Source organism: Podarcis raffonei, chromosome 15 (genome assembly GCF_027172205.1).
Source record: "Podarcis raffonei isolate rPodRaf1 chromosome 15, rPodRaf1.pri, whole genome shotgun sequence".
Lineage (NCBI taxonomy): Eukaryota > Metazoa > Chordata > Lepidosauria > Squamata > Lacertidae > Podarcis > Podarcis raffonei.
The window spans coordinates 42510321-42535425 of NC_070616.1; the positions used below are offsets into that span (position 1 = coordinate 42510321).

The 25105-nt window shown below is 43.3% G+C and overlaps 1 protein-coding gene across 1 annotated transcript in view; it reads left to right on the top strand.

Moving 5' to 3' along the window:
• Positions 1 to 1474: 1474 nt before the first annotated feature.
• LOC128402596 (tumor necrosis factor receptor superfamily member 10B-like) overlaps positions 1475 to 25105 on the top strand; it is a 29900-nt gene continuing 6269 nt past the window's right edge. Inside the window, exons 1-9 of the mRNA XM_053366840.1 lie at positions 1475 to 1625; positions 10114 to 10237; positions 13182 to 13313; positions 16017 to 16131; positions 19510 to 19616; positions 19910 to 20005; positions 21525 to 21565; positions 22693 to 22860; positions 23434 to 23497. Coding sequence (XP_053222815.1) covers positions 1527 to 1625; positions 10114 to 10237; positions 13182 to 13313; positions 16017 to 16131; positions 19510 to 19616; positions 19910 to 20005; positions 21525 to 21565; positions 22693 to 22860; positions 23434 to 23497 — 946 coding nt within the window. The 5' untranslated portion in view covers positions 1475 to 1526. The remainder of the gene's footprint in view (positions 1626 to 10113; positions 10238 to 13181; positions 13314 to 16016; positions 16132 to 19509; positions 19617 to 19909; positions 20006 to 21524; positions 21566 to 22692; positions 22861 to 23433; positions 23498 to 25105) is intronic.

The following is a 25105-nucleotide window of genomic DNA, read 5'->3' on the forward strand; positions in this document are numbered from 1 at the left end:
AGCACTGGAGCTTAGCATCCTTCGGCATTTGCGAAGGCCCACAGCCCAGCTTGCTGCTCATCCCTAGACCCCATCCTGTCCAGTCAAGGAAGCTAAGCAGAGTCAGGATCACTGGTACCTGGTTAGGAGACCACCTGGGTGCTAGATGAGGCCTGGCACTTTTTCTATACTTACCTTCACTTGCCAGTCAGGCAGGTGACAGGATACAGAGGAGAAAATGCTGGCAGCACAAAAGTCTCAACAGCTCAAATCTGTGATGGGCCTAACACAAATGCACTCCTACCCCAGCTGGCTATAGACTGTAACTTTAAGAGTAAATGCCTGGATTTGTTTTTGGTTTTTTCCGCTCCTCTTCCCCTTCCTCTTTGTGTGTCAATACAATCCTGTCATATCTTTTGGATTGTAGATTTGAGGCCTGGGCATGCTTTGTTCCTGGTTTTGTAACAATGACCCAGAGGGATAGGTCACTTCAACTCTGCTAAGAGTTGCAAATTAAGGTGCTACTGGACTATGTTGTTTTTGCAGCAACAGTTTAATTGATTGGAAACCATTCTTTCCCTTTTCTTTTGCTAAAAAGGCTCCCAGAGCAGCTTCCAAATGACCAGTAAAGATTCTTGTGGTATTTTTCAAAAGACTAACAAATGTGCAGCACTGTCCTAACCATGTCTACTCAGCAGTAAGTCAAATAAAACTGGGCAAGGACCACAACCTCATTATGTCCTCAGGTGCCCCATGTCCCTTTGTTTTTCCCACGACAGGTTTGTGCACCTGGAGAAGTGACTTCTAGGGCTGTGCGTCTCCTTTGTGCTACTGTATCCTTTGCCACAGTTAGTCAAGACTCACTACTACTTTATTCAGGCCTTCAGCCGAGCGGGGATCCTCTTGCCTGAAGACAGTCCTGTTCAAGGAAGTTTTTAATGTGTGACATTTTGATGTATTTTTAATCCTTGTTAGAAGCCGCCCAGCATGGCTGGGGAAACCCAGCCAGATGGGCGGGGTACAAAATAATAATAATAATAATAATAATAATAATAATAATAATAATAATGGACTTGTTCTGTGCTGTCCCCGCCCCCCGAATAGCGGTTGCTTTTGCTTTTGCTTTTTGATTTCAGTTTATGACTTTAACTATGTTTTGTACTCATTTTAATTGTGATAGGTGCTATTTTGTGTGTAGGTGATATCCTGGGACCATTTGGTGAAATGGCAAACAAAGAAAAAGAGCTAAAATGGAAATTAATTCACTCGTTTTTGCGGCAAAAAGCCCCACGGAGTCTTTTGGCACCTTTCGGGCGATAACGCAATCCCTCTTTAGCAGTGCGAACTAAGGAGCGTTGCGTCGGGAATCCCCTGGAGCCTTGACGCGACGTCAGGTGATGGGCGGTGCCTCGGGTCCCTTAAAGTGCGCTGGGCGCGGGTCGGGCTGGCAGTGCGTCTCTGGCTAGCGAGGGTGTCGCGCTGGGCTCAAGTTTGTCGCCGTTGTCGCTCAGACATTTCATTACGGCGATCTTCTCTGCCCGCCCGGGATGTGCTCCTGTCCCTTGGAAAGCGAGCTCCGCCATCGCCACAGATCTGCCATGGCAGCCAAGCGGCTTCTTGCGCTTTGGGTGATTTTGTGCGTTCCGGTGAGTAGCGAACTTCCCCGACTCCTTGGCGTTCCTTCGCTCTTCGCGAGAAGAGCTTCAGCTCTTTACAAACTAGACCTCAAATGCGCCCTGTGGCTCTCCGGACGCTGCTTCTTACAGAAGTGGCCCCGATTCGTGGGTGAGCGTGTGCGCGCTGGGCGTGGAAAGGCGTTCCGCGCGTGGTGCCCCACTTTCGTCTCGGACATGCCCTCGTGCCCGTGCCGAGTCGGGAAGAGGGGCTGGGAAAGATTCGCAGAAGAAACCTGGCCTTGGAGGGACAGGAGTCCGGGGTGGGGGTGGGTTTAGATACGAACCCCCCCCACTTGTCTAGGGGCGGGCAGCCCCATCCCGTCTCGCAGTTTGGGGGGCGCGTAATCGAGCAGTTCAGATAGTCGCGCGCTTCGGAAGCCTTCCCGTAAGTCCCTTTTTGCATCCAGAACATGCCCGGGCAAGTCCTGTCTGCTCGCCTCTCCATTTGGGGAGCAGACGAGGGAAATCGGGGAATTTGCAGCGGGACTGGCCGCCGGGGGGGCGTCTTTCTAGAAACAGGAGTCGGAGCGGGTTGCAGATTTGGACCGTTGGTGTGCGGGTGAATAAAGTTTAGTGTTCACACTGGAGACTTAAATCGGTGCTTAATTTGGCATAGATACACAGGGTGAGTCTTTAAAGAGGGGCCCCGTGGAACATGGGTTCTCTGGGCCTCTTTGAAAGGCCTGTACCTTGTCCCGCTTCTGAATTTTTGTCCCGAGTTGATAGCATTCGCAGGTAATCAAGAAAAGTGCTTTTGCGCTTCTTTGCCTTCTGCCGGTATTCCGTGGGTTTACTCGAGAGGCAAGTCTCGGTGCCTTAAAGCGGGGGGCGGGGGGATTTACCGTCGAGGATTTTGCTGCTTGGTGCTGCGTTGCTTAGCAGAGCTCAGCGCTTAGGTGAAAGTCCCTATTGAGAACTCGGTGGGACTTGCTCTCGAGTAGACCTGGTTAGGTCGCGCAAGAAACGTTGAGACAAAGATGGCCAAGCGCGGATGTGTTGACTGCCTTGAAAATTCTCTAGTTAGGTATTTGAATGAACAACCCCTTGGAAGCCAGGCCCGGTTTTTAAATAACGGATGTAAAAGGGGGAGGGAGAAGGATGGATTCTGGAAATACTGGAAACCCCCGGAGGAAGGACTCCGGATGGGTTAAGGCCTCCCATCTTGGCCAAGCCGCTCTTCCCCTCCTATTGGGGGAGACAGCCCCCTTGCGCGGCCCAGCCGGCACATACCTATTTCTGATGCAATACTTGGCAATATTCATGCACTTCTAGCCAGACTTAGTGTTGCAGCATCCAGGCTCTTGCCTGTCCTAAGGACTTGCTGGGGCTTTCTCCTAGGTAAAGCGGGCATAAGCAGCATCCAGGTTTACAGTGATGTGACTTCGTGTGACCGCTCCTTTTCCCACAGTTTTGGTTGCCACATAGTAGTTCAGTATTTTATCATTTGCTGTGCTGGCCTGGTGTGAAGCTGGCAGAAAGTTAATTCATCAACATGCCAGCCCTATTTAAATAACGGTGAACGAAACACTAGATTTATGGTGCATAAGTTTAGCAGCAGCAAATGCCAGTGGGGTTTAATCCTGGATTTTCCTGCTGACTTTTGGCAAAATTAAATTCTCAAATGATTTCCTTAATTTTGATTCTGAGGTGCATAAAAGGAAATTATTTACAGGCACTTGTGAGCTGATGGGCCTACTTTGGTGTAAGCTTTTTCAGGATTTAGTTCTAAAAACCTTTTTAGAACTAAAATACCCAGCAGATGAAGTTAGACAACAGATCAACAGAGCCAGACAGATACCCAGAGAGAACTTGCTGCAAGACAGACCCAAAAAAGAAAATAACAGAACACCTCTAGTCATCACATACAGCTCCCAAGTTAAAACAGTACAACGCATCATCAGAGATCTACAACCTCTCCTGGACAATGATAGTTCTCTTTCTCAAGCTCTGGGAGGAAGACCTTTCATTGCCTACAGACAGCCACCCAATCTTAAACAACTCCTAACCCACAATAATATTACAACCAGACGTAACACGGACACTGGCACCAGAGCCTGCAATAAACCCAGATGCCAACTTTGCTGCCACATACACCCGGACAACACCATTACTGGCCCCAACAACATCACACATACCATCTCGGGACTATTTAATTGCTCATCGTCTAACATTGTATATGCCATCAAATGCCAACAGTGTCCTTCAGCTCTCTATATTGGACAAACAGGCCAAACCTTACGCCAAAGAATAAACGGACATAAATCGGACATCAAGAATCACAAGACAGAGAAACCAGTAGGAGAACACTTCAATCTCCCAGGACATTCTGTACAAGATCTCAAAGTAGCTGTTTTACTACAAAGGAATTTCAGAAATAGACTGGAAAGAGAAGCTGCTGAATTGCAACTCATTACCAAACTTAAAACCATGGAGAGACCTGGTCTGAACAAAGACATTGGATTCTTATCTCATTTTACATGACAAAGCCATTTTTCACCTTCTCACCCCTTGCTTTTTCCTGTAAGACCTATTGCAGTCGTTAAGAGTCGTCAACAGGCTCATCACAGCTATCTGCCAATCACCCATTCCCACCACCCTTCTGAGTAATACCCCTCCCCACCTTCTCACTATATAGAAGGATCTGGCAACTTCTGTTTCAGTGTATCTGAAGAAGTGTGCATGCACACGAAAGCTCATACCAAGAACTAACTTAGTTGGTCTTTAAGGTGCTACTGGAAGGAAATTTTTTTTTTGCTTTTTCAGGATGGTAGTTTTGAGTTAAGACAGTTGGTCTCATGTTTCCTCATCATGGAAATACTGTAAAATACATTTTATAAACTTCTATATTTCTTGCTCTATTTCTGCTAAAACAGTTCTTTGAGGGAGAAGATGAAGGTTTTGTGAGAGTGGTTGGAATTAAAGATGTAGAGGCTGCATTCTAGTAATACATTTTAAAATGTGGTTTCCTTTCAAGACACTATTTGAAAACTTCATAGAGGGTGAATCATTGTGTTTTGGATCACATACAACATGTTTTTCCCCCATTAGGGCCTTTTAAAAGGTTAGTGTGTTTACTGCTTTGCTGTTCTGCTATTTATTTTTAAATCTAATATCGTAATATTGCAATATTGGCATCATTTTTTAATAGTTGTAAGCTATGTGGTGCATAAATTCTAGAATTAAAAATAAAACAGACTGGTGAATAGAAGCAGTTAACTTTTCTAGTGGAAAAGTTCCAAAATGTATAGTTGGGTAGTAGCTTCATTAGTTCTAACCAAAATGTCATAAAATTGTGCAAACTATGGAGAGCTCGATAAGTCTTCATCAGGCAAGAGATTGGTGCGGTTTATGTGGATGTACAAATATTAGGCTGATTTTTACTGCGAGGACATCAACTTGCAGACTTGCTTCCAAAATGGAGATTGCACTGGGAATACTTTTCTCACAGGGATTACAGGTATTGAGTTAAACACCTAGGATTTTGGAATTAAACAAGGATCGTTACCTATTTCTGAAAATTAGCCTAAAGGATAAGCTGACCTCATGACTGCAACATCCTTTCTAATTTTTGTATGTTTTTGTGGTTTCCTGCGCCCCTTTCTGCCTGCTTGGTATAGCAACTTAATGCCTGATTAAGCGTTCTGGAAAACTCAAAGGTTGCCATAGTTCTGTGACATTTTGGTTGCTCCTAATAGACATTCTCCTGCCAACCTAGCAGTTCGAAAGCACGTCAAAGTGCAAGTAGATAAATAGGTACCACTCCGGCGGGAAGGTAAACAGCGTTTCCATGCGCTGCTCTGGTTCGCCAGAAGCGGCTTAGTCCTGCTGGCCACATGACCCGGAAGCTGTATGCCGGCTCCCTCGGCCAATAAAGCGAGATGAGCTCCACAACCCCAGAGTCAGTCACGACTGGACCTAATGGTCAGGGGTCCCTTTACCTTTAATAGACATTATCCAACTGGGTATTTTGGAGTTTTTCCTATGGACCAGCAGTTACCTTTTGATGCTTATGGCTTAATGGAAACGCAGGTCTTCCTATTCTGCCTCTGGATAAGTTCTCAGAATCACAAGTGGAGAGAAAGTGGTTGTGCTTTGGTCTTGAATGTTGACTTTCCAGATGCAGCAGGTTGGCCACTTTGAGGGACACTCCTGGCCTAGATGAGCCTTTGGCCAGATGCAGCAAGGCTTTTCTTACAGGCGGTGTTCTTATCTACATTACTGTTGTAGGAAGAAGCTTTTATGTATGGTTAGTAGACCAGATTCTGTGGCTATTGTGGCTGTACCTAATCAGCAGGAATCGGAGGGTTAAGCTGACAGGCAGTACGGTTTGCTGCTGGTTAATTTGTTCCCCTTTCAGTTAAAAACAGCGTTGCTGATGAAGGGATAATATGGTGGCTGGCATCCCAACACCAGTGAAAACCACAGTCGCCACCTTGGGAATCATTGTGCCAAGTTTGGTGAAGATATTCTGAGTGACTACCAAACCCATAGCAAACAGATGGTTAGGCAGACAAAGCACTTTTCTTTTCTTTTCTTTTCTTTTGCCATTTCATCTTCTTTTTTTTTTTAAAAAAATAATTTTTATTCATTTTCCAAACAAGTTTTATACAGTCAACAAATTATTTTACACTCATGCTTCAATTTTTGACTTACCTCAGTTTCTCTGTCAATCTTTCGAAAAATTTCTATTTATTGACGCATTTCTAAACATGATATTGCCTTTCCCCACTCCTTTTCCTCTTACTCTCTTTTTTGCAGTATTTCTTACTATTTCACAGAGTCTCTTCAAAACCAACAAGCGTTGTCTGTGTATCACATATATTTTTCAGATATTCTGTGAATTTTCCCCAGTCCTCAATAAACTTTTGGTCTTTCTGGTATCGAATCTTCCCAGTCAATTTGTCCAATTCTGCATATTCGGTCAATTTCCTTCTCCATTCTTCCACTGTTGGAATTTCTTCCTGTTTCCATCTTTGGGCCAGAAGTAACCTTGCGGCAGTCACTGCATATTGAAACAGTTTACAGTCTCTCTTATTGATTTCATTTCCTACCATTCCTAATAGAAAGGCTTCTGGTTTTTTAACGAACGTATATTTCAACATCTTTTTCAATTCATTGTATATCATTTCCCAGAAGTCTTTCACCTTTTTACACTCCCACCACATATGATAGAAAGTACCTTCTTTTTCTTTACATTTCCAACACTTATCACATGTTTTATACATTTTGGCCAGTTTAACTGGCGTTATATACCATCTGTAAAACATTTTCATTACATTTTCTTTCAACGCAGTACATGCCGTAAATTTCAGCCTTTCATTCCATAATTTCATCCAATCATCATACTGTATATTGTAACCAAAGTCTCTTGCCCAGTGTATCATTACTACTTTTACCTCTTCATCTTTTGTATGCCACTCCAGCAACATTTTGTACATTTTAGACAGGTTTTTATACTCATTATTCAATACCTCCATTTGGAATTTTGATTCTTTACCTTCATACCCACACATTTTACAATCTTTTTTAAACATTTCATTAATCTGAAAGTAGTGTAACCAATCGTAAATAAATTCTTTCACCTCTTCATAAGTTTTCATTTTCCATTTCCCTCCCTCTCTTATTACCAATTCTCCATATGTTATCCCCCTCCCCCTCATATTAATTTTTTTCACACTCATCACTTCTAATGGTGAAATCCAATGGGGGAGTCTAGGTTCCAACAAATTTTTATACCTCTCCCACACCTCTATCAGTGATCTTCGGAAGATGTGGTTTTCAAAGCCTTTGTGAATTTTTTTCTTCTCATACCATAGGTAAGCATGCCAACCAAATCTGTTGTCAAATCCTTCTAAATCTAACAGCTCTCCATTCTGTAATTTAATCCATTCCTTTATCCAGCAGAGGCATGATGCTTCATAATATAATTTCAAATCTGGCAGGGCGAAGCCACCTCTCTCAACAAAGCACTTTTCAAAACAGATACTAGATCAAATCAAGGCAAGGTTATGACCTTCCTTTCTGAAGCCTCCTCAGAGAGTTTCCTCAAATTTTTAGCATTTATTTATTTTAAAGTATTTTACTTAGTGCAGTTTAAGGAAACATTGTCCAGCCAGTATTCTCCCCAATATTGCTTATTAATAAGCAATATTCTAGCTGGTAGATCCAAAGCCACTGGGATAACTGGTTGGCATTTAGCACTTCTGTTTTGCATGTTCTTAAAACAGTAATAAGCACCACTGAACATAGCTGGTGTCCCATTGCGGGTGTTTGAAGACATGTATACATGACATTAGCCACAATCTATATTTGTTGTGTAGTTTCTTAACAAATACTGCTGTTTGATGCATTCCCCCTCAAATTGGTATCCATTCAATTTGAAAACTTAGCCACATTCAGTTAAGCTGAGGCATGGACATGAGACATGGTTGTTGCATATGCACAGATAACAATTTGGGTGTGTGTGTTGCAAGTGGGGGGAAACCAGATGGGTAATGTGCATCAGGTGAACACATCCTTGCCCCTCTCTGGTGTGTGAAGCAATGTGCAAATGCAACTTGAACCTCACTGCATTTTAAGCCATTAAAGTGTGTACACAGACTTACTCATAGCAAGTTTGTTTAGGTTTTCAGCATTAGTCCATTTGACGGAGAGCTTTATTTTCTGCTATTTGTGCTTGTTTTCTACTTTTAGATAAGCTTCTTGGATATCTTATCTGCTGTCTGAACAAGGAGGCTGACAAGGGTGTGTGGAGTTCAGTTCTGAGCAATCAGCAGCAGCTTATCAGTGTTTGAAAGAAGCAGTTCTGAAATGTGTAGACAAGGAGAGGATGATGTAATGCTTCACCCTCAGAAAGTAGTTGGAGGTGGTGATAGGGTTACAGCAGCAGTGGAGAGAACACTTCTCTATAACTCCTGTATTATTCTTATTTGTCTAACTAAAACATGGGTAGGCAAACTAAGGTCTTAGGGACAGTGGACCAGCCCCCTGCTGAAAAAGTTTGCTGACGCCTGATCTAAAATGTGGCCAGTTGGGGAGGGGTGTGGAATGATCTTGCATAATTTCTTCTACCACGAGAAGTTTGTTTTGCCCACTTGCTATGCTTTTTTAAAAACCAAAAAAACTATATGAAGATGATATGTAGATAGTACTTAACACCTTAACAATTATCAAAAATGTGTAAGAAGGTTCCTAATAATTGCTGAAAGTGTAAACAGGTAGGTGGATCTTTCCTCACTTGCAAGAAAGTGAGGGTGTTTAGGGAAATGACACATGATGAGATAAAGATGTTTAATACGAGTATATAAAAAAATCCAGAAGTGTGTGTTAGCCACTATAGAGTCAGAACAGGCTGAGCTCTTGGGGCTGCTTGGAGCATGGCTGCCTTCTGCAGGCTGCTGGGGCTCCAGAGCACCAGAACCCAGCTGCAGAGCTAAGCCACCTGGTGCCCCTGGGGTGGACTTGAGCTGGGCTTGGGGAAGCGCTTTTGGTCGCTGTTTGAGGTGCCCTTGAGAGAGGGCTCATCGAGCTGGGTGCTTTGGGCTGCGCTGCTTATCTTTGAAGTAAGGAGCCTGGAGGGGGGGCCCTGCTGGGCAGGGTGGTGGAGGTTGAGAGGAGGAAATATGCTGGATTCAATCTCCCAACTTTTGAGGCTGGTTAGTACTCTGGGGCAGGCGGATCAGCTTCTAAGCCAGGTGCTTCTGTGGGGGGGGGCACCCCAAAGGCCCAGCACCAGTGGTAGGGTGCAAAATCACAAAGGGGGATAGAAGGGAATTTTGGTGCAGAAAAGAAGTGTGGGGTGGGTGGTTGTCTCTGTGTGTGTGTTTTTCAGTACAGAAGACTTGACTTTTTTGCAATACAGAGAAGATTGGGATTCACCAATCAGTAGGGGAGAGAAAGGAACTGAGATGTCCCATTGATGTCTGCATTGTTAATGAAAAGCCAAACTCTTCCCATTTGTGTGTAAAAGGTCCCAGTTTAAATTTCTGGTATCTCCAGGTAGGGGTGGAAGGACTTCCTCCTGAAATCCCAGGTCTCCACTGCCGCGTAGATAGTCCTGTGCTAGATAGTCTGATGCATCTAAGCAGCTCTGAGAGGAGGGGTGAGCAGAGACCAGAGCAGCAGCAGGGAAGACCTTTGCTTTCTAGTCGGGGGACATTTTTACATCTGGCACTGAGAACGGCTGGAAGATCTATGAACTCCTGTTAAAATGAGTCTGGTTAGCTAAGTCTGGATGTAAGATTCATTCCTTGGAGGGAGCAGAAGTCTGAAACATTCCAGGCATGGCAACAATTTTTCAAAGTGTCCCCATCATCCCTCCAAAACCACAGGAGAATTGGGGTGTTAACAAGTGTGGACTCCATGGCGGCATTGATCATAAACTTTGCCAGTTCAGCAGAAAGTCTTAGGACAGAGGCAGTCTAAGGTAATTCCTGTCCCCTCTTGTCTTTGCTATCAGCTTGAAGCCAAGGCAACAAGCCTTGGTGCAACACAGAACCCAGAAGACGCCGTATCTGTGGCCTTGAAACAGAATGATGAGTTCTATGAACACAAAGGGCGTATTTGTAAGAAATGCCCTGCAGGTACTGTATCCTCAAATTGATCTGACTCAGTCTGCCCTGCATGCCGGCCTACTTGGCTCCATTTGGATTTTCGCCCCCTGATCTTTGTGACTCTGAAAAACATTTACCAGAGTAACTGATGAATAGCGGCGTAAGAATGCAAAAGGAGTTTTCATATAGTATATACAAGCAAAAATACTGATTGTTTTAACTAGCTTTTAGAAATGCATAAGGCTTAGGAGCACCTGACGTTGCTGAAGCTGAGCAGGTGTGGTCCTGTTACACCTGCTAGGAGGTCCATGTAGCAGCAGTTTAGAACTTAAAAATAACCCAGCTTCATAATCCAGAAGGAAAACCATGTCTAGGAGTCCTGGAATCCACATTTAGCTATAAGTGAGGACTGGAAAAAATAGGTCTACTTGAGAGAAAAATGCCGCCGCCGAATTCAACCTACTGTAGTTAAGGAAGTGACTCGGAGGTTTTTGATCCTCCTTCTGATTCAAAAATTAAAATACATTCTGTGACCAAAAAATAATCTTCAATCTCATTCTGCTCTTGCTTCTGAGTGAGGCTAGTCTGGTACGTCACGTCAGATATTCCTCCTTCAGTAGTGTCTACTTCCAGTATAACAGAATTTTTAAAAGAGCACAAATACCACAAACAACTTGCCACTATTTTTCCTGCATCATCCATTTCTGATTTTCAGGGAAATGGCCGCAGGTGATGCGCCACCTAGCAAACCGAAGCCAGTTTAGGTCTGGTCAGGGTGGGAACCCAGTGTACCTGCTTCTTATGTACTTTGCCTTTGGTTCCATCAGGAAGGAAAGGTGAGGAGTAAATGTTTCTGTGACAGAAGGTTCAGACAAAGCGGAGTTTGTTGGTGCAACGCAGGCAGAATCCCACCGGAGGGATGTAGCTCTGTGCTGAGCTGGAGCTTCACTCAGGCGGGTGGAGACGCCACATTTTTGGTTGCTGGCATTAAACTGGATAGCAGTATAAACTGTGTGAAATCTGCCCTGAGGAAATATTTAGAGCCAGAGAAGGCAGTCTCTGAGCTGGGGGTTAGATTGAAAGACAGTGGTTATTTCTTTCAAAGGTATACAGACACAGGAGAACTGGGAAGCTGAATTTTGGGAGAGGAGAAGTGGAGTTGTGAAGGAATTCTCCACTTAAATCCCAATTCAATAGGAAGGAGAGAGATCTCCTAGTGAGAGGAGAATAATCCGAAACCAGTTAGAAAGGGAGTATGTGCTGCTCCCCTGCTCTGATAGACTAAGAGAGGAGCCTCAGGTGTGAGATTTCTAAAGGCTGGGAAACTGAAAGACAAAGGACAAAGTACCAGCCTCTTTCAGGACCCTCAAGTTATTGGAAACCTCAGCTCTCTAACACTTGGGGCAAGTTTAAGTAACTGAAGAAAATCAAAGCTGTAAATGTACCTTCTGATTAAGAAGCCTTGACATCTACACACAGAGAGAGAAAGATTCTTGGAAGACTTCCAACTCTGAAATATTTCGGTTTACCTTTCTGATAGTGAAATAAATGCTTTTTCTGTTTAACTTCCCAAAGTTTCTAAGTGACAGCTTACTTTTTCGAAAAAGCCAGAAAGGGGGGGGGGGCAAACTACAGTGGTGGCGGTGGTGGGATCTGAAACTAAAACTCACAACTAAGTACAGTAGTCCCCCAAGTAAAATACAAGGATACAATAAAGTATTTTATATTTTTGTGAAGAAATAAAGGAACTGGCAGAAAATGGCACTCGCTTATAAAACTCAAGAGTCACGAACAGAGCAAAATCAGAAGGAGTGACTTCTGAGGGACGTTCTAGTCAGTAGTTAGAATTTATGAAAATAAGACTTGAGATGGCCAAAATAGAAGTAGAAAAGTGAAAAGACGGGCTTCAAGCAGAACAGCAGATTCAGTTAGCCAAAATATAGTCAGAGAAAGAAAAAGAAATATATAAAAATATAAAAGAAATACAGCTAAGAGCAGGTTTACCAAGTCCACAGAGAAGTGAGGAAATTGCCTCAGTGAAACAAAAGAAATTTCCATGTTATAAAAAAGGGGGTGATGTGGAGACTTTATTTAGTTTTGAGAGAACTTGTAATGATTTAAAGGTTCCAGATGAAGCCAGAATAACATATTTGCGCCCAGAGATTTGTGGAATTCGCCTTGGGGTTTGCTCAGAAATGAGGGATGAAGAAACCTCAGATTATTTGCTCTTTGAGCACATGTTGGGCTTACTGATGAATAGTGCAGAAAAACTTCTAAAGAGATTAAAAGGAAACCTGGTGAAACTTTTGCCCAATTGGCTTGCTGTCTAGATAGAGCCTTGAATAGATGAAGGAAGTAAAGTTCAGAAATTTGAAGAACTGAAACAGCTGATAGGTTTGGAGCAGTTTGGTTACCGTGCTCCCTCATACTGTAGTTGGTTTTTGAGGGATAAAAAGCTGCGGAGAAAGGTGCCAGTTTACTTGATGAGATAGAAGGGGATATTGGAGGGTCGCCATTCCCTCCCGCCTTCAAGAAAAGGAATGTTTGGGGCCCCTTAATGTGCTGCCTTAAAATATTATTGCAGGCATGCTCACAAATTATGTGTACTACATTAGTGGTAGTAGTTAGTAATATTTACCAGTAGTTGCTTGTTACCAAGCTCTTCAAGCAACGTACATTTGAAGCTATAAATACAGTATACAGTTGTATAAAAGTTTCCTGCATTGCAGGGCTGGGCTAGATGATCCCTGGGATTCCTTCCAACCCTACAATTCTAAGATTCAGTTCTGTGGTTCTGTGAACATTCTCACACAAACACCTATGCACACAATCAAAAACACGCATACCCCAGTGTGCCTTTGTTGCATGCATAGAGACTGAGTTTTCTTACATGAATAGTCAGTGAGCAGTTCCTGGCCTGTGAGACAGTTTCTATTGCTCTTTTTCTAATACACTTCTTTCTTTTCTTTTGCAGGTCATTTTGTCTTCCAACATTGCAAGAGTTCAGGAACTGAAGGGGTTTGCCACCCCTGTGAAAATAATAAATTTTCCAAATACTTGAATGATTTTGAAAAATGCCTCACCTGCACAGAGTGCAGACCTCTAGGTACTGAGTTGGGGCAGCTTGGGGGCTCTTTTGGCCTAGATGCAGAGCACAGCCTTGCCTTGCGTTCACAGCTGAACCGATGGTTATGAGCTGTGCATGAGAGCGAAAGGATTTTCTCTGCAGTTACTACGTAGGTACTGCAGAACCAAGTTGGTTGAAACTTGCAGAGGCAGTTTACATTAGACAGTGGTAATGTGTACTTAATAATTTATTCATTTATTAGAAATAATTTTATTGAGCTTTACATTGCAAATCTAAATTCAAACAATAAACACCACCACCACCATTTAGGATTCCCTGAATCTTTTGATTCCCCTTCACCCTTTCATGGTTACCATTTTCAATCTTTTTGTTTTTCTTATATAATCCAATTTTACCTCAGTTTTTAGTACATTACAAACGTTACTTGAATCCTGCCAAAGTTTTTAATTGTTTACAGTGTTCTCTTAAGTACAATGTAAATTTTCCCCATTCTTTCTTAAAGTTCTTCTCTTCCTGGTTTCTGACCTTCCCGGTAGTTTGCGTGCTGCTGTCGTTGCATACATAAATAATAGTCTCTGCTCCTTTGGTATCTCTGCACCTAAAATTCCTAGTAAAAAAAGCCGCTGGTTTTTTCACAAATGTTGTTTTAAACATTTTTTTCAACTCATCATATGTAATTTCCCAGAATGCTTTTGTTATCTTGCACGTCCACCACATGTGGTAGAACATGCCTTCCTTCTCCTTACGTTTCCAACATACCTTTGAAGCAGTTCTATACATCTTAGCTAATTTTATAGGTGTTAAATACCACAGATACATCATTTTCATATAATTCTCCTTCAACGCACAGAATACTGTAAATTTTAAGTCATCCCTCCATAACTTTTCCCAAGATGAAAATTGGATATTGTGCGCAATATCTTGTGCCCATTGTATCATTACTAATTTAACTTCTTCATCCTTAATATGCCACTCTAGCATCAACTTAGACATTTTAGAAAGTAACTTCATATTATATTCCAATAAATCTTTTTCAAACCTTGAAATTTCCTTACTAAATCCATTTTTCTTATCCATTTCAAACACATCATTTAACTGGTGATACTGCAACCAGTCTGTTACTAAATGTCTTATGTCCTCAAAACTTTTCAATTTCAATTGTTGTTCTACTTCCATAGGTTGCCCATTCACTTTTTGCATTAGTCTTTTTCAGGGATATCACTTCCAATAGAGAAAGCCACCATGGTGTCTTCTGCTCTAACAGGTTTTTATATTTTCCCCATACATCTTAAATTGATTTTCTTACCAAGTGATTCAGAAACCCTTTATGCACTTTGGTCTTCTCATACCATAAATATGCATGCCAACCAAATTTATTATTATGACCCTCAAGGTCTAAGATATCAGTATTTTTTGAGGTTATCCACTCCCGCAGCCAGCAGAGACAGGATGCTTCATAATATAATTTCAAGTCCGGCAGGGAAAAAAACGCCTCTTTCTTTAGCACCTGTTAATAATTTATACTTAATCCTTGGATTCTTCCCCTGCCAGATAAATCTGGAAAAATCTCTTGCTATTGTTTGTAGTGTCCCGCTCCTCTGACTATGGGTATTGTTTGAAATAAGAATAGCATTCTTGGCAATACATTTCCATTACTGAAATTCTTCCCCATAGTGATAAATTCATCCTTCCCCAAAAATCCATATTTTTCTTTATTTCTTTCCAGGTTGTTGCATAATACAAGGTCATCTGTAAATGCTTTTAACTTGTATGCTTTGCACCCAACTGTTATACCTTTTGTTTGTTCATCAGATTCTTTAATACTAAAATAAACTAATGATGACAGGGGACAGCCCTGTCTTGTCCCTTTTGTAATTTTACATTTTTCTGATACTACATTATTCACTATCAACATTGCCTGCTGGACAGTATAAATTGCATCAATTCCCTTTAGAAATAAATCTCCAAAATTCATCATCTCCATAGTTTTTTTTCATAAAGGTCCATGACAACGCTGTCAAAGGCCTTCTCTGCATCCACAAACATCAAGGCTGCTTGCTTTTCATTCCTCACCTCCAGATATTCTATTATATCAGTTACATTGCTTATATTATCCTTCATCTGTCGGCCAGGAAGAAAGCAAGATTGATTTTGATGAATTAACTCTTTTAACACCAGTTTCAAACAATTTGCCATTATATTAGCAAATAATTTATAATCATTATTAAGCAGAGAAATCGGCCTATAATTTTTAACTGAGAGCAGGTCTGTGTCTTGTTTTGGAAGTAATGTTATATACACCTCTTTCCATGAATCTGGTATTTTTCCTGTAATTTAATATTTTATTCATTACATCCTTCAGTGGTTGTATCAAAAAGTGTTGTTATTTTTTAATAATATTTTGCTGATAAACCATCTTGCCCTTAATTTATTACAATTCCAGAGCAGATTTCTGAGATCCACCAGATACTTCCCATCCCACATGTTTTCAAGGTTCTTCACAGTAGTAATGCCTGCTAGAAGCTTGCTTTTCTTTTTCTTGTATGAAAGCTGAGTGTGTTTTTGTTATTACTGAAAAATCTCACTTCATGCATAGCTCCACTTACATCAAAGCAACTACTATGATGCTGTAATCAATCTGGCACATTTCACCAATTCTCCCAGGATTCCTTGTTCTGGAGAAAAGGTGATCCACTTACTTGAGTTCCATTGTCTTTCCAGATGAGGTGGTGCTACAGCCATGCACCACAACCAGTGATACCCAGTGTGCTTGTAAGAGCGGCACCTTCTGCTCCCCTAGCCTTCCATGTGAAACATGCCATACATGCACAACCAGGTAAAGGCATCAAGAAAAGCAAATGGAACCCAGTTACTCTTGCCACAACCTGATTATCAACTTGTGGCAGCACAAGGGCCGACTTTTTTACTGGTGGTACCAGTATTGTAGAATGACCTCCCTGCTGAAATATGGAAGACCCTATCAGTATTGGCACCCTGGCTCTTGGCAGCATTCCTGTTCAGGCAAGGATTTGCTTGAACTTTTTTTAATTGTTACATTTTTAACTGGCTAGTTTTATTGTATTTTTAAATTGTGAATGTTTTAATACTTTGAGAGAATTGTTTTCTTATGGATTTTAATTGTATGGATTTTATACTCGTAAACTGCATGGGACCCATTTGGTCATATGGATAATAATAATAATAATAATAATAATAATAATAATAATAATTTATTATTTATACCCCGCCCATCTGGCTGGGCCTCCCCAGCCACTCTGGGCGGCTTCCATAAAAACCAAAAATACAGTAAAATATCACACGTTAAAAACTTCCCTGAACAGGGCTGCCTTAAGATGTCTTCTGAATATCAGGTAGTTGTTTATCTCTTTGATATCTGCTGGAAGGGCATTCCACAGGGCGGGCGCCACTACCGAGAAGGCCCTCTGCCTGGTTCCCTGTAGCTTTGCTTCTCGCAATGAGGGAACCGCCAGAAGGCCCTCGGCGCTGGACCTCAGCGTCAGGGCAGAATGATGGGGGTGGAGACGCTCCTTCAGGTATACTGGACCGAGGCCGTTTAGGGCTTTAAAGGTCAGCACCAACACTTTGAATTGTGCTCGGAAACGTACTGGGAGCCAATGTAGGTCTTTCAAGACCGGTGTTATATGGTCTCGGCGGCCGCCCCCAGTCACCAGTCTAGCTGCTGCATTCTGGATTAGTTGTAGTTTCTGAGTCACCTTCAAAGGTAGCCCCACGTAGAGCGCATTGCAGTAATCCAAGCGGGAGATAACCAGAGCATGCACCACTCTGGCGAGACAGTCCGCAGGCAGATAGGGTCTCAGCCTACGTACCAGATGGAGCTGGTAAACAGCTGCCCTGGACACAGATTTGACCTGTGCCTCCATGGACAGCTGTGAGTCCAAAATGACTCCCAGGCTGCGCACCTGGTCCTTCAGGGGCACAGTTACCCCATTCAGGACCAGGGAATCCTCCACACCTGCCCGCCTCCTGTCCCCCAAAAACAGTACTTCTGTCTTGTCAGGATTCAACCTCAATCTGTTAGCCGCCATCCATCCTCCAACCGCCTCCAGACACTCACACAGGACCTTCACCGCCCTCACTGGTTCTGATTTAAAAGAGAGGTAGAGCTGGGTATCATCCGCATACTGATGAACACCCAGCCCAAACCTCCTGATGATCTCTCCCAGCGGCTGCATGTAAATGTTGAAAAGCATGGGGGAGAGGACAGAACCCCGAGGCACCCCACAAGTGAGAGCCCAGGGGTCTGAACACTCATCCCCCACCACCACTTTCTGAACACGGCCCAGGAGGAAGGAGCGGAACCACTGTATGACAGTGCCCCCAGCTCCCAGCCCCTCAAGACGGTCCAGAAGGATGTTATGGTCGATGGTATCAAACGCCGCTGAGAGATCCAGCAGAACTAGGAAACAGCTCTCACCTTTGTCTCTAGCCCGCCGGAGATCATCAACCAGTGCGACCAAGGCAGTTTCAGTCCCATGATGAGGCCTGAATCCCGACTGGAAGGGATCCAAATGGTCCGCTTCTTCCAGGCGTGCCTGGAGTTGTTCGGCAACCGCTCGCTCAATCACCTTGCCCAAGAATGGAAGATTTGAGACTGGGCGATAGTTGGCCATCGTGGCCGCATCTAAAGATGGTTTTTTAAGAAGCGGTTTAATAACCGCCTCTTTCAGCGGGTCTGGGAAGGCTCCCTCACGGAGGGAAGCATTCACCACCTCACGAAGCCCATCACCCAGTCCTTCCCGGCTAGCTTTTATAAGCCAGGATGGGCAAGGATCCAGGAGACAGGTGGTTGGTCTCACTCGTCCAAGCAGCCTGTCCACATCCTCGGAGGTAACAGATTGGAATTGATCCCACTCAACTTGACTAGACAGAACTCTAGCACTCTCCCGCCCCGGCCCTGCTCCCACGGTGGAGTCTACTTCTTCCCGAATCTGAGCGATTTTATCTGCAAAAAACTTTGCAAAATCAAAGTTTCATAGAAATGCCTCCTAACCCTAAAACAAAGTTTAGGCTGCCATCCTGTACTCACTTCCCTGGGAGTAAGCTCCTTTAAACACAGATAGGCTTACTTGTGAGCAGACATGTATACAACAGTACTATAAGTTGAGATTTTATTTGTCATGAAAGCACAGAGGCTGGGGAGATTAATGAAGACCTTTGTGAGCATGATGGTACCTAAGACGGTCTCTTCAGGATGCAGGCTAGAAGTTACCTGCTTGAATCCTTTCTTAACTCCCACGTTGGGGGGCCGGGTGGGGAGGGGTCCCTTTTATACTGAAATCTAGCCTTTCAGGATGAAGGCATGACTATAATTATATAATACTATCACCGGACATTATATATTGAAGATGATTCTAAACCTATAGACTATCTCATCCACATTTTGAAATAATGCAGTCCTGGGAGAGCTAAACGATGTCTGAAGGCAGATTATTATTATGTATTTACTGCATTTTTTTAGGGACATGGGTGGCGCTGTGGGTTAAACCACAGAGCCTAGGGCTTGCTGATCAGAAGATCGCGGTTCGAATCCCTGCGACGGGGTGAGCTCCCGTTGCTCAGTCCCTGCTCCTGCCAACCTAGCAGTTCGAAAGCACGTCAAAGTGCAAGTAGATAAATAGGTACCGCTCCGGCGGGAAGGTAAATGGCATTTCTGTGCGCTGCTCTGGTTCGCCAGAAGCGGCTTAGTCATGCTGGCCACATGACCCAGAAGCTGTACACCGGCTCTCTCAGCCAATAAAGCGAGATGAGTGCTGCAACCCCAGAGTCGTCTGCAACTGGACCTAATGGTCAGGGGTCCCTTTACCTTTACCTTACATTTATTTATATCCTATCCTCCTTCCCTAAATTGGCCAGGGTGACATAGATTAGGTACACCTTCCTAAATATGCATCCCCTACAGGGCTAAAATTGAGCTGCCCATCACCAGGAAGCAGGTGCAAAATAGTAGAACTATCATAACAGCAAAGGACAACCTTATTGCAAGATTCATAAGTCCAGTGACTGTTTCAGTTTGATTCTTGGTTGCTGCATGAAAACATCCCTAATTTGTCCACCCACATGATTATTTTGAAACTGTTTCCATCTCTAAGGGAAGCACCTGAAATTCCAGCTTCCTTTAAGTCAAGAAAATGTTTAGTTCCATTTACATTGGTTTTCCTCTTTTGCCTGGCAGGTGTCCTGATGGAGAAACGATGGTTCATCCTTGTACCCCTGAAAGTGACATGCAGTGTGTAAAGGCTCCAGGTCCTGCTGATGCAACCTCACAAACTCCTGCAGCAGGTAAGACTAGTAGATTCTGTATGTGTGTGCAGAGTTAATGCAATAGGCAGTATTCTGTTTAGCCAAGGATTTTCAAACAGAACAAGTGGAACTTGCAACCAAACTTTAGTGAAGAATATTGTTCAGGTTTCCAGGCAGCCCTTTCCCATTCCATATCTTCCCCACTAGCTTTCTGCCTATTTCCTCCCACTGAGTGTATATAGTCCTTGTTTCAGCTATTTTGGGTTTCCCACATAAAATCCAAATTATCACTTTGTATATGTAACGGAACTTGCTGTTTTTCTTCTCTTGAGGCTCCAGTGGACATATACTTTTGATTTTGGGTATTCTGGCTTGTGTCGTTCTGGCTGTTGCTGTTGCTGTTGGAATTTGCAAGTGCCGTACTAAAGGTAAGAAATCTTTCTGGCCTCCTTTATGGCTGAGGCTGCAAATGGTCATGGAAAGCATAGAAAGACCAGGGCATTGTATATTGTGCTCCTAAATGGGGATTTTGTGGCCATCCATCCATATTGCCAACATGGTCCACATCTGCTTAACTTCAGTATCCTACAGAATCCTTTTTCTGTGTCCTAAGATGAGGGCTTCCGAGTCTTCTCTAAACTGAAAAGAACTAGAATTATTCAGCTAGTCAATCTGAATTAAATCCATATCTGCCTAATTCTACAGGTTTTGCCCCCCACCCCATTAATTTGCTTTTGCTGGACATGCAATGGAGAGAAGGGACAATAAAGCCGGCCCTGCCAACCACTGAGAATCATACCCAGCCATTGCTTGGGCGCATGAGATTTCTGCACACATAGTTGGGGGGGGGGGATTCTGTTGCATCAAAGTTGAGATTATCCGCATGCTGATAATACTATTTCTGTTGGAGTTATGAATAGCTCAGAATCCACTAATGTGGATCAAAGGAACAAAGTTGCCATGGAAACGACAAATTGCATTTATGGAATTCACCTTTTTTATCTTGAGGGTCAATAACAGTTGTTGATGCCAGTATATTATGTTACTGTCTCCCTGTTCTCTTCCAGGCCCAATTTAAGTTGCTCGTATGATTCACACACCTTATTTTCTGCTCCCCCACCCACCCATTTGTGTCCCACCACAATCCCCAGGACTTCCTTCCACCTTTATCTTATTGATATCACTGTGGTATCAGGTTTGGTGATCATGGCACAAAGAGGGTTTTTTGGTGGCTAACTGCAAGATCTTCAACTTGGAACCTGGTCACCTTTCTCAATGTTGCTGGCAGACAATACTCATCCTATGCCCATGTATTTGGGAAGTATTTGGCTGACTTGCTATCCTGACTTGCTCAGGTGAAACAGAGGGCAAGAGATCAAGTCTTTTCTCCACACCCTGATGACAGGGCTGATGGAGAGACTACAATAACCATTTGCCCCAGCTGACATGGCCACTGGCGAGGAAGAATGGGAGCTGTAATCCAAGAAACACTTGAAAGGCATGAGTTTGGGTAGGATTTATTTGCAGTAATAATCCTCCTGCCAAGGGAGAAATGCGAAGTTGTGCTTATTTTGTTGGTCATTGACAGAAGTGCAAAGCCTGCCCTTGACTTCATGCATCTCTTTTGGCGTCAGCAGTTCCAGGGCAGCCAGGAAGTGGCCAGGGGCTGGCTTCTCACCACTGCCTCACTGATTAGCATGCTTCCCCCATTGTGTGTGGTGTAGGGAATCAGGAGGTCTGGCCACTGTAGTCCTGGGTTTTCCCTTTTGAAATGTGAGGCCTCAAGCTGATGGGGAAACTTCTGGTCTTGGCTAGTCATTTTAATGGATGAACGTCGGGGCAAGCCAAGGTCGGGTCAGGATCCTACAGGTGGAAGCTTGCTAAAATATTAAGCAGTACATAAATGCTTCTAAATAAATAGTAATAGCATCCTATTTTCTCTTACAGACAGCAGAAAAGGATCTGTAACAAGTGTGTGGGACTGCAAGGTGAGGCCTGCTTCCTTCTTTAGAGAGGGTAAAATCATTAGGGATAAGTGGATTTTTATTTTTTTTTGGGTTGCAAGATTATGACATCTTTAAAAAGTTACATGGGAAGCTGTTTTTATACCAAGTTTAGACCACAGTTCTGCCTAGCTCAGTATTGTGTACACTGACTGGCAGCTGCTCTCCAGGGTATTGGGGTGGGATCTTCCTGGCGATATCTGGGTGCTGAACTTGGGACCTTTGGCATACAAACCAAGTCCCCTACCATAAGGCCCTTCCCTTATTTCACAATATTACAGTTATAACATTGTGACTTCGCTATTGCATTACTGCACAAAAATATCAGGATTCCTTTCTCAGTTGGAAGGCCTTATTGTTTTTATTTTTTATTATTACTTCATTGTCAAAGAGGCAGAACAGGGAACTTAAGTCCCACTTCTAGCTCACAAAATTCCAGAAAGATTTCCTCCCACAGAATATAGCGGGTTTCATAATTTTGATTTCAACCCATTAAATCTATTCAGTATCGCAGAATGTCAAAATCTGAGTGTGAATCCCTCCTCTCCAAATTGGGTATCCAGACTCAATGGTCATGTGTAAATTTAGTGACATTTCTTTGTGTATTGTAGAAATAACACTTTGGTTTCTATCAAGTTGGAGTGCCTCATTCCTTAAAACATAACTTGCTTTTTTAGAAGGGGCCATTCCTATTCACAGCAGTCCTTCTTATAAAATTGTAAAATTATTTATTGTTTATTGAACATATATACTGCCCTATACCCACAGGTCTCAGGGCAGTTCATATTTTGGATACATAGAAAAGACATGTACTGGAACAAGAATTTTCCCTTAAATCAAGGGTGATAAATCTGTGGCCCTTCAGTTGTGACTGAACTGCCAATTCCCGTCAGCCCTGGCCAACGTGGCCCCTGGGGATAGATTAGACTGAAAGCCTATGCAAACATAATCAATAATACATTTCATTTAACTTGGTGGGACAGGATTCTGATAGATATGACTTGTAAAGGTGGTAGGTTAGTTAGGTATCTTTTTTAAAAAAGGCAAAATCTACCCATGCAGAGGCAAGTAACATTTTGGTGGGCTAAAATTGCATTGCGTTTTATTGCAAGATTTTCCGAAGACTGCGGCGAAAATGTACTCGTAGACCACAGGAAGTAGAGGTATTGTGGGATGTACAGGTTAACCAGAGGATCCAATCGTCTTCACTTGAACATGTCAATTCCAATGCAAGAGGGTCTGAAACCACACCTCTGCAAGCAACTGGCTCTTCAGAGGAGGTAAACAGGATGAAAAAGCACAAGGTATTGCCTGTTAGCCAAGTCACAAGTTCAGAGAGAAGACAAATCTGATAACACTTTATTGAGGAAAGATGAACAAAAACAGTATAATTTGAGAAAGGAACAGAGGTGTTTCTTATTTCAGACCTTGTACAGAGCAGAGACATTCAACCCAACTTACACTCTCAGAACTAATCAGCCAATCAGTGCCTGTGCTACCCCAGCAAGCATCTTGCCACTCTACTTGGTTGCTAAGCAACACCCCCCCCCGCAGCTTGCTTGCTTACTTACTGATAACAGAATTAACCCTGAAGTTGTACCCAGAATGATCTCTGCTGTTGCACTTATAGCATTACCTGTCTTGGGGTGCCTCTAAAGCTCCTTGGAACAAAGGAGGCTGGTGAAGAGTGCTAATTCAGACTGCAAAGAGGCTGGTGGATATCTCTTGCCTATCAGCCAGCAGCTGAAAATAATATTCTCTAACTTTACCTAGAGCTGGAATATGCTTTCAGTACTCTTCCATCATTCATTTTAGTAATACATGTGGTTTGTTTCTGTTCTGACCCATTGCAGGTTCAGGTCTCTACAGAGCAGAGAAGGAATCTGGTTCCTGCAAATGGGAAGGATCAAATGACTGGTAAATGTCCTTACACTCTTAGCCTGCACAGTCATTTAAAATATATTGCTAAATCAGGGGTCTTCAAGCTTTTTTGGACCAATAGGCACATTCAGACCCACTGAAGTTAATGGACCTAACTCAATCATGTTCATTAATTTCATTGAGTCTACTCTGAGTAAAACATGGTTGAATACCACCCTAAATATAACTTCCTTAGTTCAGATAGCATTTTCAGTGCAGGAAGAAAGAAATATGAGTGCTTGAATAACTGGGAATAGTGGGAACCAGTGCTGCTGATTTACCTTATGCCAAGTCCCCTCCTTGCACTCAGCTCTCACCTGTGGCTCCTAGAAGCTGTCAGCATGTGGCAGCTGCCACACCCTGGGAACGACCTCGACTGGCTGGCTAAACCAGGTGAGGGTAGCTGCTGGGTCTCAAACCTTCTGTGAGTTAGGAACGTCCCCTGCATGTGAAGACAGGCTCCAGCGGATGGAGCAGACGAGACCACTAATGGGCCCAACAGTCAGGAAGGCGGATTCTGCTGTAGAGGGAAGTGAAGGGCAGGTGGGGCTTGTCAACCTGGGAAGGTAGTCCATTCAGGAGAAGGAAAATTCTGATCCTAAACCTCAGCTGCCTTGTGGGAAATCTTGGGGAGAAGAAAAGGCTAAGCATTAAACCCTACAAAATCCAGAGTGGAGTCCCTAAGGCAGTTGGATGGCGCCTTGTATGTCTCCTTCCAGCCAAGCTGCTGCCAAATGTCTTGCTCTGCTTTCCTTTGGACCACATTAGCAAGGCCCAGAAGGTCTTGCCTTCTGGGCAGCCCAGGACTTCCATACAAATGGCCCAGGCTTGTGCCCCTGGGAGGTCACTTTGGTGCTGCTAACAGTGGTTTGACTTCACCCCTGGAGGTGCAGTCCATTGTCTCTCAGGGTAGATGGATGCCAACAACAGCTGTCTCAAACCATTGATCTGTCTAACAGTAACAGCCTGCATGGTATCTTCCACATGTCGGTGGACTACAACTCCCTTCATCTCTGCCCATTGGCAATACTAGCTGGGGCTGATGAGAACTGGAGTTCAACAACATCTAGAGGGCACCATGTTGGCAACCCCTGAACTACAGCAGCCAGCAGCATCTCTCCAGAGATCCGGCACTTCCATCCCAGCCGTACCTGAGGATGCCAGAGACTAAACCTGGGAACATCTGCATGCAAAACACATGCTTCACCAGGCAGCTACAGCCCTTTCCATAGACAGAGAATAACTGGCACAAGATCCCAGGGACAGAGAACAACATCTAAATGGTTCTTTGTCAGTTTGGCATAGAATTGATTGGCATAGAAATTAAGCATCCAGGAATGTTAGGAGTTTAAACAAAGACCTAAAGTAGCTGAATGAGACCAAACGGTTCCCCAATTTTTGAAAATAAGACAAAGGATTAGGGATTGGGTTACAAGTTTGTACCCCCAAAACACACACACATTTACATGTGTTGGTATACAACAGAATCACTAGAACACCATAATTGCTTGGCAGAACTAACATTTTCAGCAGGTGGCAAGATATCAGGACTTTGGCCACTTACATGATTTTATTGGGAACATTGTTCCAGGCTAGTGGTGCCAC